The 17662-nt window shown below is 40.1% G+C and overlaps 1 protein-coding gene across 9 annotated transcripts in view; it reads left to right on the top strand.

The window, feature by feature from the left end:
• The window catches only part of fgfr3 (fibroblast growth factor receptor 3), a 56238-nt gene that overhangs the window by 26458 nt on the left and 12118 nt on the right, over positions 1-17662 (top strand). For 3 of the 9 annotated variants that reach the window (XM_017690451.2, XM_017690448.2, XM_017690447.2), the window contains exons 5-9: positions 1142-1311; positions 9574-9697; positions 9796-9986; positions 14294-14438; positions 16785-16960. In XM_017690451.2, coding sequence (XP_017545940.1) covers positions 1142-1311; positions 9574-9697; positions 9796-9986; positions 14294-14438; positions 16785-16960 — 806 coding nt within the window. Of the gene's footprint in view, positions 1-1141; positions 1312-9573; positions 9698-9795; positions 9987-12796; positions 12948-14293; positions 14439-16784; positions 16967-17662 lie in introns of all 9 variants that reach the window. The other 6 variants (XM_037538629.1, XM_037538626.1, XM_017690444.2 and 3 more) reach the window with 4 other exon arrangements.

Here is a 17662-nt window from a genome sequence, read left to right as displayed (position 1 = left end):
ACATCGAGGAACATTCACTGTTAAAATGGTTTGTTAGCTCAACCTAAAAAAAATACTTTATATGGATACAGACAGTTTAACTGTTTTCATTCAATTCACAAAAATAGTTTGAACAAAACAATACAAAGCAACATTTAAATGACAGCAGTTTACATTAAAAAAATTACTATTTTACATCAAAGGAAACTTCCAGAAACGTCTGCCCTGTTCCACTTTTTGCAGTGTTGGCTAGATGTGTATAAATGTTGATGTTGAATGGGTTCATTTGGGTGTAGTTCTATCAGGCATCTCGGAGTATGTGTTGACCTAAGAGATCAAAAACGATTTCAGTCAAAATCAGTGATTGATGTTTTATGGTTGAGAACTACCAGGGTGCATTAATATTTCTGAAGAAAGGTCTTTCAGAATCTCGGCTCTCAAGCATAGATTCACACTCCTACTGTGTATATGTGTGTGTTTTCCTTTCCAAACAAATCTTTATTCAGTCTGGGAATTAGGCAGCCAGTCTGACGCTGCCACAGTGTGCAAGAGAAATTTTCCATAAACATTCACCCACACGGAGACACGAGTACACACACACACACATACATGGAAAGGGAACACCCCTTACCCTCACTTTAGAAAATGGCTATAGACCCCAAACGCACGCATACACACATATAAACATACTTCTTGAGAAACAGTGCAAACATGCACTCTGGATTATACTGTAATTTTGTACCATTTGATATGGTCTGTTACCATAGAATAAATAAGGATTCTTTTACTTTTTAAAAGCCGTAATCGAGGCAGTCGTTTAAAAAAAAGTACATTTATGCAGTAGATTTTAGATTATTTTAACCCCTCAAATCTTCTATACAGTACTGTGCAAAAGCCAGAGGCTACCCATAATTTACTTGATTTCCAGTCAAAACAGCCTTGAAGTTCATGATATTGACTTTTATGGAAAAATTTCAGTGCTAAAAACTTTGAGATAAAGTCTTGCTTCAAATGTAGTCTCTGACTTTTGCACGGTACTGTATGGGCCCATTTCATTTTCTTTTATAATATGTATATTAGCTTCATATAAAAAGTCTTAACATTTTTAACTGAATAATAAGTGTTTGATGTATTAATAAAACATATTTATTCCTCTGACCAGAAGCACCATACTGGACGCATCCTCAGCGGATGGAGAAGAAGCTGTTGGCTGTTCCTGCGGCCAACACAGTGAAGTTCCGCTGCGCTGCTGCAGGCAACCCCATGCCCACCATCCACTGGCTGAAGAACGGCAAAGAGTTTAAGGGTGAACAGAGGATGGGTGGCATTAAGGTACATTCCTTGGCCAGTGAGATGAGTGCTGAACTCTTTGTGATGTGTGTGTATGACTGTGTGTGTGTGTGTGAGGGGGGGGGGTTACAGTTAATTAGCATTTAGATATTAACAGTTTACATTGCACCCCCTTCTCTCTCCTTCTCTGTTTATCCTCTCTCTCTCTCTGGGGAACGTGCACCTGTTGATGTCTCTCTGAAAGGATTATAGAAGTTGTATCAGTGCTTTGAGTGGTCCTCCTGTTATTTATTTATTTATGTATTTTTACAAGTAGGTGTGTGTTTGCATGTTCTCTCTCACTGGTGGTAGAGCTACAGACAGATATAAATTAATTAAATACTGTCGTGTTTTCAACCATAGCTGTCCCAGTGAAGAAGTACAAGTATATACATTCAGATGTACTCAGATCTATACACATACTTTTAGTGCAGTCTGTGTTATTAGGCTATTAACATGTATCCTTATAACAACTGTTGATCTAGAAAGAGATGTTTAGAAATAAAACACTGACCTCTCCACGCCTTCAGGAGCATAGAGACACACCCCTCTCATGCACACACACACACACACACACACACACACTTGTTTTATGCAATGTCCAGTGTCAGAATGTAGGGTCATACATATCACTGTTGTTGGAACAAAACCTTGTATCTCCAAAATGGTAACTTTACAGGAGAAGGAAAAAATGCACTTTAATTTTATTGAAAGCCAATGGAACCAGACATTTTTCCAAGTCATTTTGAGTCACTTCTTTTGGTCACTTCATTATGAGATTTACAAACAATGTGAAGAGCAACAGGAAAATGTTTTGCTCCAACAGCAGCGATATATACTACATGTATTATATGGATGTACCTATAATACTGTGCAAAAGTCAGATAAAATGTTATTAGCATCAGGGAACATATATTCACCTCTAAAGTTCAGTTTCCATTTCTCATGAGCCTAAAACCTATTCTGTGATATTGAGGCCTGGACTCTGGGGTGGTCAGTCCATTGTTCTAGGAATGCCAACAGCTTCTTTGTTCAATTTGCGCTTTTTCTTCCTTTTTGTCTATTTATTACAGCTTCACATTCTTTTCAGACTAGTTTTCAGACTTTGACTAGATAGTGTTGATTTGTCTTCTCACAGTGTTGGGGTGGACAGAAGCACCTGTGGATTGTTTCATATCAGAAGCAATATTTCTTGAAGATGAGAGCTTTAAGGACTGTTTATCTGATGGTTGCAGTTTTGGTGATCTACCAGGTTTTGCACAGTGATTGGGAGTTTTTTCTCTTGATTTTCACCTTCTTTACAAAAAATCTCCTGAAAACTAATAACTTGTACTTAATGCACATTTGGTGGAAATAAAATAAAAAGTCTTTTATCTGACTTTGGCACAGAAATTAAATATATAAAAAGCTTTCATCTTTCTATTTCAACTTTTGCACAGCTTTCAGTTAAAAAAAACATTGTTTTTGTAAAAAGCACTTTACAAAGTCAGGACTATTTGATGATCTTGCCATTGTAGCTTGCTTTTTTGTGGTCAGCACATTTTTCCTTGGAAAATGAACAAAAACAAGTACACACACTCAGAGACACACACACACACACACAGACTTTAGAGGTGGAATGTTACAACCAAATCCGTTCTAACTCACAGAGACTCACATCTGTGCTGTAGACTTTCAAATATTCCTGATGGATTTTATTAGCACTACCCTCAGACTTAATAAACCAAACCAATTAGCTTTTAATATGGTAAGACTTTGCGAGACAGACAACTATAACACTGCCACACCCCTGCCCACAACTGAAGTGCATTTCCAAATTTATGACTACATTGTAGATTAGAAATAAATTCAGAATTAGGTAAAATCGTGAGGATTTCTGTCTTTCACTGGCACACGTTTCTGATGCTCAGCTGTGCAGTGATAAGTTCATCTGTATGGTCAGAGTTGAAGATGGAATTGACAGCTTTATTATTATCCACCCCCCCTCACCACTGACCCTCATCCACATGGATACACAGACAGGGTCAGGGTCAGGGCTCTAGACTCCGTCTGACAGCTTCACAATGAGTTCCTTCAACCTTTGTTAAAGCAACAGACTTAAAGTCATAACCCTCATAGCCATGCATATGTAAATGTGCCCTGAATGTGTGAGTATTGTGTTTTACAATCAAAGACAAAATGTGAATATCCTGACTTTGTGGTGACAAAGACAACTTTTTTTACTCAAAACTGAGCTTTAATTTTAAAAGCTGAGGCTAGTTTAAGTGTCTAGCAGCACCTACCGGCAATAATACATAATTCACTTTTGTAATAAAATTCAAAAGATTGTATCACCTGCCAATGTGTATGTGTTGTGAATATTTTATTTACATTTATGCCATCTATCCAGAGTGACTTACAAAAGTGCTTTGTTGTCCACTCAGAAAATATCTTTAGCTAAGTTATCACAAGAATGCAAAATACATAAGACATAAGTGTGATCACAAGGCATTCAATAAGAAAACTCAATAAGTGTGTGATTAAATGTAGACACAGAGAGATGTGTCTTCGGTCAGCATTTGAAGACAGTGAGGGACTGCTGTTTGCTCACAGGGGAAGTTCATTCAATCTGCTGGATGCAGAGAAGAGTCTTCTTGTTCGATTCTGTACATGTTGAGGGATGGTGCTTAAAGCTCAAAGGGAGTGAGTGACTGGCCCAGTTTTGACCTTATAGGCAAGCATCAGGGTTTTAAGTCTGTTGTGAACCATGTTTCTGTGTGTTAAAGCCATCAGGACTAAAACACGAGTGGTGCGTTGTAGGTTTATACAATTGAAAAGGAATTAAGTGGCAGTTGTACTATTCAGATTAATGGCTGATCCGGTTTTCCATTCAAAGTTCCTCTGATTCTCCTTTGTATATGATACGGGATATAGTGTACTTTTGTGTCGCTATTGTGAGCTGTAGTCAGGAGTGAGGTAATAGGGCTTTTGTTTTCAGGTCTGGTGATCAGAGTTTGATAAATAGTGTGTAAATGCGCCACGAATGCCTAATGAGCTCTAGATGTAAGAAAATTAGCCGCTGCCTGTAGTCTTATTGTTCAAAACTGTCTAGTATGCTGTTGAAACAGTTGACTTTCCCACAGCTTTCGGCTGTATAGACAAACACGCACACACACGTGCACGAGCACTGAACCGACTGGCAGGGCTGAGGGGTCAAGGGTCATCCCTCTATTGAGTCATCAGAAGGGGGCGGGTCTGTGTAGGTGTTGCCGTGGCGATTGAGAGCCATTGATTGACAGGGGAGGCGTGGCTATCGTCATGGTCACATATGGCTACCAGGGTCTCATTGTTCAAATGCTAATCTGTGGCGCTACAGGTTAGTCACGCCACACACACACATACACTCACACACACACACTGAGACTTTTGTGTGTGAGTTGGGTTGGTGTGTTTGGACGTCTTACGACACATTAAACAGCTCAATCAACAAGTCCGTCTGCAGCGCTGTATTAAGACATCTATGTCATTGACTTTCTTAAATGGCCTTCAGTGGGGGCTACTCTTACTTTCAGTTTGAGGTTTATTATGGAACACTTATTTAAAGTGAATGTTCAGATATTTGCATAAATCAGTCTTGCCTTGGAATAAAAGCTTGTAACATTAACGTACATTAAAGTTAAAAGGGAATTCCAGCCGAAATTTAGTATTTGATATGGTATTTATGTGCTATTCTGTAGTGCAGCATTTACAACTTTATATTGTTTATGTCTTTTCAAACATCCCTCCCTCAAGTATTGACCCTAAATCAATCTCTCAAAATTGACTTCTACCTTCAAGATACATCATCAGAAGGAGGTTCTCCTAGTCTTTAAACCAGGAAATCTCACGCTAAAGACTACAGCAGCGCCACTATAGGAGGTAGTGGGCGTATTTACAACAGATGTAGTGATGGTTTATTTTTAACCCTTGTGTGATGTTCAGGTCTGTGGGACCCATTTTCAGTGTTTCCCAAAAGAAGAAATTATGTGTTTTATTATTATTTCAACCTCAGATTCTTTGGTCTTTGCTCATTTTCAGCAACTTCACTCTGTTCACCCCTACACAGTTATATTACATGTGGTATTGGGGTAAACAGTGTGGAGGTGCTGTTCACTCTGTTCTCCTCCTACATGGTCTGCTTTTAGTGTGTGTCTGTGTGTGTGTGAGGGTGGACAACATGGCCGGGCTGCTGACTGGCTACAGCTGCTAAAGGATAGCCCTAAGTTGACCAATTATGATATTTTGAATTCATCTGGTATTTTTACATATTTACATTTCTTATAGCTGGTTGTTGGTTTAAAAATCAGTAATGTGAGTCACAAAACATGAACACCACACAAGGGTTTAACTTGTCCAGAGTGTCCCTTTAAGAAAATTTTTCCAGTTACGTGTGTGTGTGTGTGTGTGTGTCTGTGTGTGTGTCTGTGTGTGTGTGTGTGTGTGTGTGTGTGTGTGTGTGTGTGTGTGTGTGTGTGTGTGTGTGTGTGTGTGTGTGTGAACAGTGAATGTGGAAGGGCAGGTTCTCTGCTCTCTGCTGGTACACGTCCCTGCTAAACTACTTTGGTTTTCTTTGAGCCTTTCTGTTTAAAAGTAGTCAGAGGGCTGTATCAGTGTTCATGTGAGGTTTTCTGAATGCATACTAGCCTTCAGAACTCTGATCAATCTTTCATGTAACTGTGTGTATCCTCGTGTGTGAGTGTGTGTGTATGTGCATGTGCATCTGTGTGTATGTAATTACAGGCAGTCCGTAAAAGATTGATGGATTTGTTTGATGCTGGAACTTCAGTGTCTCCAATTAGAGCCATGCTTTCTGCGCCGCTCTGAAAAGCAGAGGGAGAGTGAGAGAGTTTTGTCGTTTTAATGACCGGCCCAGGGGTCAGTAGTTTCTGCTTCCTGTCTCTGTGGGTCAAATTAAGCAGCGCTGTGCTGTCTGAACGAGCCTGCACCATCCTGACACCGCCATAAATCCTATACTCACTTACATTAGAGAAATCTCAACTTTCTGCCCTTTGCTTCTCCCTTTTACTCCTTTTACCTGCTATCAACATCTGGATGTCTGTCTCTCCCTATTTCTCTCTCTCTCTCCCTCTCTCTCTTTCTTCTACTGTCCTCTGTCTCTCTGCCGGCATCCCCTGTGTTTGTTTCTTTCTCCGAACTGCAGCTTCATCCCCAAACTCTTTAATCTGGAGCGATCACAATGCTGAAAGGGATTACAGTGGAACAAACGCACTGAGCTCTACTTTCTCCTGGTTATCTCTCTCTCACACTCTCTCTCTCTCTTTCCCAGTTGTCTCTTGCTCCCTCTCTCTCTGCTCTCTCTCCATCTTTCTCTCTTTTATGCTTTCTTTCTTTCCCTCTATCTGCTCCCTCTCTTTTTCTTATTCTTCTCTCTTTCTATCTCTTGCTCTCCTGTTTCTTGCTCCACCTCTCTCTGCTCTCTCGCTCTCTCATTTTATCTGTTGTCTTTTGCTCCCTCTCGCTCACTGATTTATATCTTTTTCTTTACTATCTCTTTCTTTCTTTATATTTGCTCCCTCTTTTTCTCTCTCTACTCGCTTTCTCAAAAAGCTTTACTTCCTCTTATTCCTCTCATTATTCACACTATTTATTTTTGCTCTCCCTCTTTCTCTCTTTTTATTCTTTCTCTTTGCTTTCTTTTTCTATTTCTTTGTCTCTCTGTCGTACCTCCTTGCACACTCTCTTTCTCCCTCTTTGCTGTCCCTCACTCTCTTTCTCTCTTGTTTTGCTGTCTCATTCCCTCTTTCTCAGTTTTTACTCTTTCTCTCTGTCTCTCTCTCTCTCTGTCTCTCTCTCTCTCTCTCTCTCTCTCATACTCTGCTTTAACCCCCCCTCAGTAGATAGTATTTGGATTGATTTACTGTTTCAGGAACAGCTGAGAATTCTAAAGCCTTTTTTTTCACTGAGCCACTCAGATGAATATCTTGCAAACTCACATGATACCAACCTCAGAATAATACAGTCTTCCACCCTCACCCCTCCCCAACACACTCACACACTCAGCCCATCTCTCTCACACACACTCTGATGCAGCGTGTCCGTCAGCAGCCTCTTAAGAGTCATTGACTCAGAGAGCAGCGGCAAGAGAGAGTTGGGGGGAGCAGAGGAGGAGAAGAGAAGCGACAGAACAGGGGGAGGGGTGCGAGGGGCACACCGGACACACTTGCCAACTTTCTGGGGCATGTGTGTGTAAGGCCGGTCAGTGTTACCATGCGACTGTGCGAAAACACAGCCCATAATATTTACACAGTTAAATTTTTTTCCACTCCGACCTCCAAAGTGCAAAGAGAGGGAAAGAGAGAGAGAGAGAGAGAGAGAGAGAGAGAGAGAGAGAGAGAGAGAGAGAGAGAAAGCATGCGTCTATAAGTACAGTCTCTCTCATAGTAGTATGAATGGGTGGTAGGCCCTTTGTGAGTGTGTGTATGTGCATGCGAGTGTAAGTGTAGAGGTTAAGGGTTTGTGTAAACACTAAAGAGCCATACTTTGTGACCTATCGGCACATTTTCCAAGTCTGGTGATGTTAACTGTTCCATGTGAGTGGTACTGTTGACATGGCGTTTAGACATGTGTGCATGTAGAGGAACTCTGTCTGCATGCTGTTTGGTCTGTAGCAGGTTTCATGTACATTACACATAACACTTTAATAACAAGAACAATTTTACAGCCACTTCGTTTAATCCTTCACAAATGGCTCCCCATTTGCTGCCTATGTAGTGCGCTATGTAGGTCATGAAATAACAGGCTGTGTGGCCAAATAGTACATTATATGTCTAATGAGAAGCCTTTTATATTCAAGTAAAGCTGTATGACTCCTTTTCTGACATTTTGTGCACTATTCGGGTGTAGAGGTCTACAGTTTAATGACCTAGACAGTGCACTATGTAGTAAGTAGAAATATAGCAAATTAGAGTTTGATGTTTGGTATAGTTTGATGGTTATGTATGCATGGCTAAAAGTTTAAAACCAGACCATTTTTTTATTGTTTTTGTGATGTCATGAAATTTTAATATACCTGCTTATTCAGTTTCCAGCCGTTTAGCCCTGCCCATTTATGCTGAAGTTATAAGGAATTTTGCAGTCCTCTTTAAATTAGGCACAATATAGGGCAGCCAGTCAGAACAGAGCCGATTTACACATATAAGCCTATTTAATTCTAAGGGATAAAGGGATGTTAGAAAATAGACGTGAAATAAAATGTGACTTTTTTGTATATAAACTATGCGAAAATATGATTGACTGAGCCACATTCAAAGTTGTTGTAAAATCCACAATATACTCAGACCTATGTCTGCCTCACAGCAACTGAATTGTCTATTACTATGCCACAGCACAGAAAAAAAAACATACTTCAGATGTTTGTGTTTCAATCAGAAATGGCGTCAAACCTAGGCTGGATCCCAAATGACTCTGTACTCCCTAAATATCCCTATATTTTGCAACGTTGGGCTGCCACATCCAGCATTTGAGAAGAGGGGTACAACTGGATTGGTGCTAAATAAGACTGGCGGTGGTAATTTGGTGACCAAAAGTGAAGGTTTTGCCTTAAACAGTGCAGTGTTATCATATGCTCATTGTTACACTACAAAAAGTTACAAAATTTATGAAATGATGCAATATACAGTAATGGGCAACCGAACATTCCCTTCATTCAGTGACTATGGTTGCTTGGCAACGATACCATACTCTAAAGGAACAACATTTCTTGGCGGACTGCTTGATGCTGTTAATTATTAGTAATAAATTATTTCTTGAAAAAGTCTGACTTTAATCATATTTTAAGTTGGCCACCGTTTTGTAAAAGCAACAAGCCACTTGGGGCTGTGCATTACTGCTATTTCATCACAGGGATGGGTGTTCTTAGGCACGACATGAAGAGGCCTCTCATGGCTTATTGCTTTATTTTTAATTATTAGGGCTGCATGGACAAATACCAGTTTTGTAATTGATAGATATTGCAGTTGTGATATGTATTATTACATACAAATGAACAAAATATTCAGTAACTGCTACAAATTATTTAGTAATTTCTAGGAAACTGATTGTTTATAAGATTATGTAAGTTATGGTTATAAGAGTGAGGAATTGAAATGTGGACTTGCATATGGACAATGACTGTATAATCTTTTTTCTATTTTACAATTTATTTTTTATTTTGTTCTACCTCTCTCTTTCTCTCTCTCTCTCTCTCTCTCTCTCTCTCTGTCCCTCTCTCTCTCTCTACACCTCTAGCTGAGGCATCAGCAGTGGAGTTTGGTAATGGAGAGTGCTGTTCCATCAGACAGAGGGAACTACACTTGTGTAGTGCAGAACAAATACGGGACCATCACACAAACTTACCAGCTCGATGTATTAGGTAAAAGCACATGCACTCACTCTTCCAGCAAAATCTCACTTTCCTTTTCCTCTATGCATTTGTTCACCTTTTTCTCTGCCTTTTTCTTGTCCAATCAGAGCGCTCACCACACCGGCCCATCCTACAGGCGGGTCTGCCTGCCAATCAGACGGTGGTGGTGGGCAGTGATGTGGAGTTTTACTGTAAGGTGTACAGTGATGCCCAGCCTCACATACAGTGGCTGAAACACATTGAGGTGAACGGCAGCCGCTTCGGCCCCAACGGCACCCCCTACGTCACTGTTCTCAAGGTACACCAATACCACCCAAATTTCAGTCGGTCAGCAGAGAAATGTTTGTTATCTGAGGTTTGCTTCATAGTTTAGTTGAAGCTACAATAAATTATGACATCTCAAATTACTTTTATGAAACATGAATCCTCTTTCGAAGATAAGAAATGCACAATTTAGATCTGATGTGCCCAGTTCAGGTCCAGGGGGACCAGGTGCACCCAGTCAAAAACATCTGATTAAATGAATGCATCAGCTATTTACCAGATTTATTAGGTATGTTTGAGCAGGGAAATGACCAGACTGTGCTGTAGACTGTGCTGGACATTATAATATGATGAAGATGCATTAAATAGTTTTTAACATTAACTTGCTTCTATCTTTTTCTTTGTCTTTCACTTGTGTAGATAGAGCGTTTTAGGGTATTGTTTTAAAGGGTCCATATCCCACATTTACCTTGTATTTTATTTTTTCCCCTAAGGTTCACTTATAATGTGAGTGTGTTTTTATGTCCCAAAAACAGACATAATTCATTTTTACATGAGCATTGTAAACATCTCTGCATCTTTAAGACTGATATATATGTAATTGAGCACTGTTTTGATTGGCTGCTCTGTATTTTGCCTCAATTAATAAGTACTCTGGTCTGAAACACTATTTAGAACTTCAGTGAGAATGGATAGAGCTAAACTAGGGCTAAAGCCAGCTTGAATAGGTGGACTTAGGTAAATGTATTAGTTTTCCTTACTTCAGAGAAACAGTGAATTTAAAATGGGATGTTTTTGCAGCTTAGTTTCCAGATAAGGGCTGGAGTGGGGAGTGAAAGTTATGTTTTGGAAAAATGTGTTTATATATGACATGAAACTCTTTTATTTCAAGAAAGCAAGATTCAATTTCAAGTTCAATTTCCATCATATGGGCCCTTTAATATGAAATATGTCAGAAACTGTTCTTTTGTGGTATGGTAAGAACCAAAGTTCTTTAGCCAGCTTTTAAAAGACTGTTTAAGTTGTACATTTATGTATTTAGCAGATGCTAAATCAAGTATGATATACAATGACTGGTTAATGTGGTGTTGTAAGTCTAGATCAGCTGCTCTTATTGGCATATCAGTGGCATTCCTGTCTGGATGGGTAATTGAACCTTTGATTTTCTGTATATGAGGTGATACACTGTGCCAGTCAACCACTATTTAGATGGAGCCCTGGACTCCAGCTAAAGAAAACAGGGAAAAGTCACACATCCAACCCATGTTAGCAGCACTCCTTCAGCAGTGCCTCTGCAGCCTGCCACAGGAGAGATTGTAGGGGGGGCAGTCTCTCTACTGAGGAAAAGTGAGGGAGAGGGAGCGAGAAGGTACACACACAAACACACATCTGGTTTGGGCTAAGCTAACCGCCGCTCTGGCGTCACGCGGGGAGACAGCCGCTCTCTCTCCGCAGAGAGAGGAGGAGGAGTGAGGGAGCGAGGGACGAGGCGCCCGAAAAAGCCATGGAAAAAATGAGCGGGGGAAGCGAGGGAAGGGCCGAGTCAGCAAGCAGAGGAGGGGAGAGAGTCGGCTGGCCAGACCGCCGCTCTATTTTCGACTCCATATAATTGAAACAGTATTTTAGTGGGAGCCGCGCACCCTTCCCCACTGCACTCATCTGCGCAACCTCCAAAAGCCCTCCCCCTCCCCCGTCCCACAGCACACAGCGACAGATCATATGTGGCACAGAGTCTGGGGAGAGAGAGGGGAAGAGAGAGAAGAGAGAACAAAGCACATGTGTAATTGAAGTGAAATAAAAGAGTGTGAGATGTGTTTGGAGGAATAAGAGGGAAAGCGGAATTGCTTTTAAACTCATCAGCACTTTGAAACGTGTAGGAGAGAATTAAGGCTTGGTTTGATGCTGATATCAATGCAGAGATTACCAGCATCATCAGCGCAGATGGCAGTGATTGCTGGCTCAAATTGTTCTGTGCATTTATATTAGATTTCTGATTTCCTTCTGTATTGGTTACCATCATTGACAGTGAAATGGTATCGAAGTACATGATGTGTGTGAGAGAGATGGAGAACACTGCGACTCATTATAAATGTGTGCCCTAGGGGTGGGCGATATATCAATATAAACTGTCACTGTAAAACTGCAATGCACAAAGTAAAATATATTTATGTCTGTTTGCCTGTTAAAAGATTCAAACAAAATACATGGAATTTCTTTGAAAGGCTTCAAATGTCTCTGTTGAAGATTAAGTCTTATCAAAAACTGTAATGTCAGAGGTGATTTAGCATTAAAAAGCCTTTGTTGTCTAGGATTACGTTTATCTGGGTGTACAAAACCGGCCTATAGTGTCCTTTATTCAAAACACTGTTTTTATTAAGCATTAGAAACTGTTTGAGTGCTAACAGCAACTCCATGTCGAGAATTTTCAGCCTGCTGAATTCAATGAATGAGTTACAACCCAGTCCCATTGCATGCTTTGCATCTAAAAACTTATTATTTTGCACCAATGTAAGCTTATAGCTAGTATCAAATCACAGGTAGACGAGTGGAAATTAGCTTCTGTTCTTCTCATTTCTGGACATTTATGGCAAAATATCTAGCTCTAATAGACATGGTTCGTCAGTGGGTATCACCAGTACTTAGAGAACACTGACCAACTGCATTTTGCACTACTCAGAATTTGATCAATCAAAATATTAAAAATATTCTGATAGTGTATCATGAAAAAATTCTCAAGTTGTGATCCTACAGTATTGCCATATTGCCCACCCCTAGTGTACCCCTTTTGTTAATGAGTTTGCTGGCCCTTACTAAGTATGCATGCATGTGTGTGTGTTTCTGCAGAGTCTGAACAGTACGAGTAAGGAGTTTCTTGTTACCCTCACTCTGTCCAATGTGACAGAGGAGGATGCAGGACAGTACTCTTGCACAGGCTCCAACTTTTTAGGCAAGTCTGAAATCTCTTTCTGGCTCACAGTGCGAGTGCGCCAAACAGGTAAACCCCGCCCCCAAACGCCTCAGATAGCCTCCCAAAAAACAGCAGCTGTGAATCATATTCTCCTGTCGGTGGCGGTGGCTTCTGTGGACTTCTAGTTTTTGTTTTGCACTCTCTTGTTTGTGTTTGGACTGTATGTCAGGCCTGCTTTGAGGACACAGGGCATCTGTGTCTGCTTCATTATACTCTGCACTTCCTCATCTTCTCCAATCGATGCGAAACACAGGGTCTGAACTATAATGGAAACCAGGACTGAAATACACACACACATACATCCGCACACATTTATATTGATTTCCCATACACTGCTACCCACAACTGAACCGTTACTACACACACACACACTTGCACTCACATACACACAGACGTACACACAAACTTGGCAGCCCTCTCTGATGAATGGATGGCAGCGTTAACTACAGAGAGCTTGAAGAAGCCTTAAAGACATTAATGGCCACCTCACCACAGAGTATTTTAAACTCAACTTAAATAGGAAACAGACACAGAACACAGTGAAGCGCCACTGAAAACACACAGTCTGGAAAGCGTAGGCTCCTAAACCTCTGACAAATCAACCTCCCACTCCGGATGTAAATTCTGGTGTCCCAGACTAGGCCTTATTCAACATATAGAGCGCTATTTTCAGTCTTCCATTTTTTTAATGGTGTCTGAAAACAGTGGGGAATAACATATGGAGTGTACTCTTAGCCCTAGCAAGCACACTTCATCCACGATGCAGAGAATTTGGCCACAGCGAAACACATCAGCATGTAAATTCAGAGCTTTCTGTGTGCTGCCATTGTCTATCACTGTATACAACATACACCAGGCTTCCATTATTGCTGTTTGTGCAGTGTTTTTTTCAAGTGAGCTCATTCAGAGTGTAGTTTGGATTGGCAAACACTTGATGATTTATTTAACAACATGATAAAATGTGACAGTTCATATGTTTACTTATTCAAGTAGTAGTTTTTGTGACAAACTAAATAAAATAAAATGAATAAATACAAACTAAATAAAAACGCAATGTTATTGTAACTTGCCTTTCCAGTGTAGTAAATAGTGATTAGGGGACCATTTCAAACACTCTTTCCATGTGGCTTGATGGTGCTGGCAATAAGGTGGATGGTCTTTATTTCTTCTAGGCTGTTTCAGTGGCAGCCAGGTGTCATCAGTAAGCTTTGCTGATATTTATCTGGTGATGGGATAACTGCTTTTTTCTAGGTGATGGGCTCCATTTTCACCCTTTTCTGTCTCTCAGGGGTTGTGGTTTATAGCTCTCTCTCTCTCTCTCTCTCTCTCTCTCTCTCCCCTTCTCCCTTTCCCTCCGCCCCCTTCTCCTCCAGACGGCTGGCATTAACACTACGGATAAGGAGTTGGAGGTTCTCCTCCTGACCAATGTGTCCTATGAGGATGCGGGCGAGTACACCTGTCTTGCGGGGAACTCTATTGGCTATACCTATCACTCTGCCTGGCTTACCGTTATACCAGGTACAACCAGCTGTTCCCTTTGTCTGACCACTCACTGCCCTTTGTCTTCTGCCTTTCTTTTCCTTACATGCATCTCATGTTAATCCTCAGAAGTTGAAGTCAAAGTAAAAGATGAACATGGTTTGATTTGAATTATTGCTCATTGAAACAAAATTCTGTCAAATGTGTAGATTGAAAACTGTCATTTGATATCACATTTGTGCTCGTAAATAAAAGAGTATGTAGGGATGATATGAATCATGTGCTCCATGTTGTCATGGTAGAATCCATGATTTTGTCCATCTCTTTCAAATGCAGCTTTTAAATGGCTTTGAAAACAAAATCTCTAGCACATTTAATGGGCTACGCTGGATGGTTCTCATGGGAGAGCAACAGATAAATCAACGAGCAGCAAACTAACAAAAGCAATAGCAAAGTGCTGCATGAAATAAAATGAGTAATCGCCATTGATTACTTAAATTATTTGATGTTTAAGTAGTATAGCGAATCCACATTAGCATTAACAACCAAACTTCAGAGGGTTCAACTCCTCTTGTACTTCTTTGAAGTGTTGCCTTCTCACCGTTGTCTTCTTATTATTTCTTAAACATTACTGTAGTTCTAAATGCAAAAACTAAATTTCTTTGCTGAATGTGTTGCATGGATAATGGGAGAAACACGATAGAGGAGCTTTTTACTGTCCCTACAGGGTAAAACAGAAAAAGTGGGCTGTAGAGAATGGGTTTTTGAATGTGGTGGGGTTTTATTCATTGATTCTGTTTGAGGCTTCATAACATGTCAGGCGCTCTTAGCTCTAAGCTTGTAGCTCAGTGTGTGTTGATGCTATTCAACCTCACTTTCATTACTCTATTCCTAACACCGCTGCGGGGAGCTGCAGTAAAAACCGGCGCACACACACACACACACATTTAGTCCTCAGCCGTCCACACATACAAACACGTGCAAGTCTCTTCTTTAATTAAAAAAGCTTTTTTTTTTTTTTGCCTGTTCTGGGGAGCTTTGGATACTCATGCCACATGAATAATGGTCTCCCCTGGGAATGGAGCATTATGGGATGTGTGTACCTGCAGGGGCGCATGATAGCTGCTTAATTAGTTTGTAATGAGCCTGTAAATTGGTTGTGGGCTTTTAGCTTAATGACCTGCTCTATGAAGAACACAGTACTGATAGACACTGATGTGCTCAGCTATGGATTAGGGATGGGCATTGAAACCTTGTTTACTGTTTGAGTATTTGCATATACAGTACTGTGCAAAAGTCACCTCAGGCACCTAAGCACATTGTTTAAAGAAATATAATGGCAAAAAATCTAATTAACATAATTTGTCATTCATCCCAGATGCAGTTGTTCAGTCTAGACATGCTTGGTATTTGAAGTTTGCTGGAGATGCTGGACTGATGGTACTAACAAATACTGGACCTAGACTGTCACCAAACTCTTCTCAATAAATAAATGCCCAGAAGCTCCTCTTAACCCACTCAAAATGCCTCCAGATCCTTATTTGTTTCATGCAGACAAATCGATGTGGAACCACTTTTACCTCAGTACAATATGTGGCATCATTCCATGCAAGATTACCAAAGGCAGGGTTTCCTAAACACACAGACATAAGGTAACTTGGCCAAAAAAGCTAAGCTAGTGCTACTTGGAAAAACAATGTCTGATTATGATTTTGTCAGCATTTTCAGCACAAATGATGCTTAAGCATATGTGTTTGAACCTGAATTCATGAAGAAATATGTCAGCTGGTTGCTATCTTACCACTGACTCAGTGACCTGCAACTTTTCCCAGACGTTTTAAACTTTTGCGCAGTACTGTATACAACCCAAAGAGAAAATATCTCATATTATTATGGATAAAAAAAGAAAACACTGAAGGATTGATAATTCATGCAGCTATTTTTTTTTTTCAAATTATTTAAAATTTTAAAAAAGAAAAAAGTGTGAATTTGATATGACACTGACAATAAGCAATGACGTAACTGTCGACTTGATTTTGTTATTTATCTTTGTGATTTAGGTCTTGTAATTTAACCAACCACCTAACACCCAACTAATACATACATATATACAAATAATAACAAAGATATGAATTCAAAGATGAGTTCAGGTACTCAGTATTCATATACTCAAATAACCACGCCCCTCCCTAAAACTGAATACTGCCTTTTTGTTCATTACGTTTCTCAATGCGCAGGTAAAGGTTTCTTCCAGTTTGATTTGATAAATGGGGCCCAATAAAGCTAATCACAGGCCACAATATATCAAATAAAATAGCAATTCAGTGTTAATACTGAATAAATCATATTCCAATGCGTGTTTCTAACCTTTATGCCCTGTGGCAGCCGTGGAGTTGGATAAGGAGGACGACTACGCCGATTTCCTGATCTACGGCACGGGCTGCGTGCTCTTCATCCTCACTGTCATCATCATCATCCTCTGCCGCATGCGCATGAACACGCAGAAGACCCTGCCCACTCCTCCTGTGCAAAAGCTCTCCAAATTTCCCCTCAAGAGACAGGTAACAGAAAGTAGATACAAGATTTGATCAGTCTACCCCCCCACCCCACTCACGCTCTCTTTCTTTCTTTTTCGTTTAGTTTTAATCCAGTTATCTTTCTTCACTGTAACTCTGCAGCATATGTTGTGGTGGTTGATATAGCAGACCAGTCAAAATGGTCAGGAGGTACAATATATTCATTTTTCAGGTGATATTTCTGAGGAGGTTGTCACCGTTAGATGAACAGGACCTAAAGCTTTTATGATTGAGAGGTATAACGAGCAACTTAAGACTTCTGTGCAATTTTCTCATAAGTCGCTGCTGTCAGAACAAAAACTTGTGTCTCCGTTTTTGTCATTTTTCAGTTTTTGGTATAAATTGAAAATGCCTCTTTCCCCTAATATTGTTTTAAAATTTCATGATGAATGTACCAAAAGAAAAGGACCAAAATGAAAAAAAGTCAAGGTTCCATTCTTCTGTAAAGTTGCCATTTTGGAGATTTTATTCTGACAACAGTGAAATAAATTAAATACGTCAAGGATGATTTTGCATACTATTGTATGCAGAGTTGAGTATACAGTATGGATTGTGTGTGTGTGTGTGTGTGTGTGTGTGTATGCGTGGGAGAGAGAGAATGGGAGTTTGTCATAGCTGTAATGTAGCAGCAGGTTATTCATATTGTCCCATGACTGCCAGAGTGTGGATCATATTTCACTTTCACTG

This window comes from Pygocentrus nattereri, chromosome 5, assembly GCF_015220715.1.
Source record: "Pygocentrus nattereri isolate fPygNat1 chromosome 5, fPygNat1.pri, whole genome shotgun sequence".
Lineage (NCBI taxonomy): Eukaryota > Metazoa > Chordata > Actinopteri > Characiformes > Serrasalmidae > Pygocentrus > Pygocentrus nattereri.
Note: the sequence above shows the minus strand (reverse complement) of the source record. Positions and strands in the feature narration are given on the sequence as shown.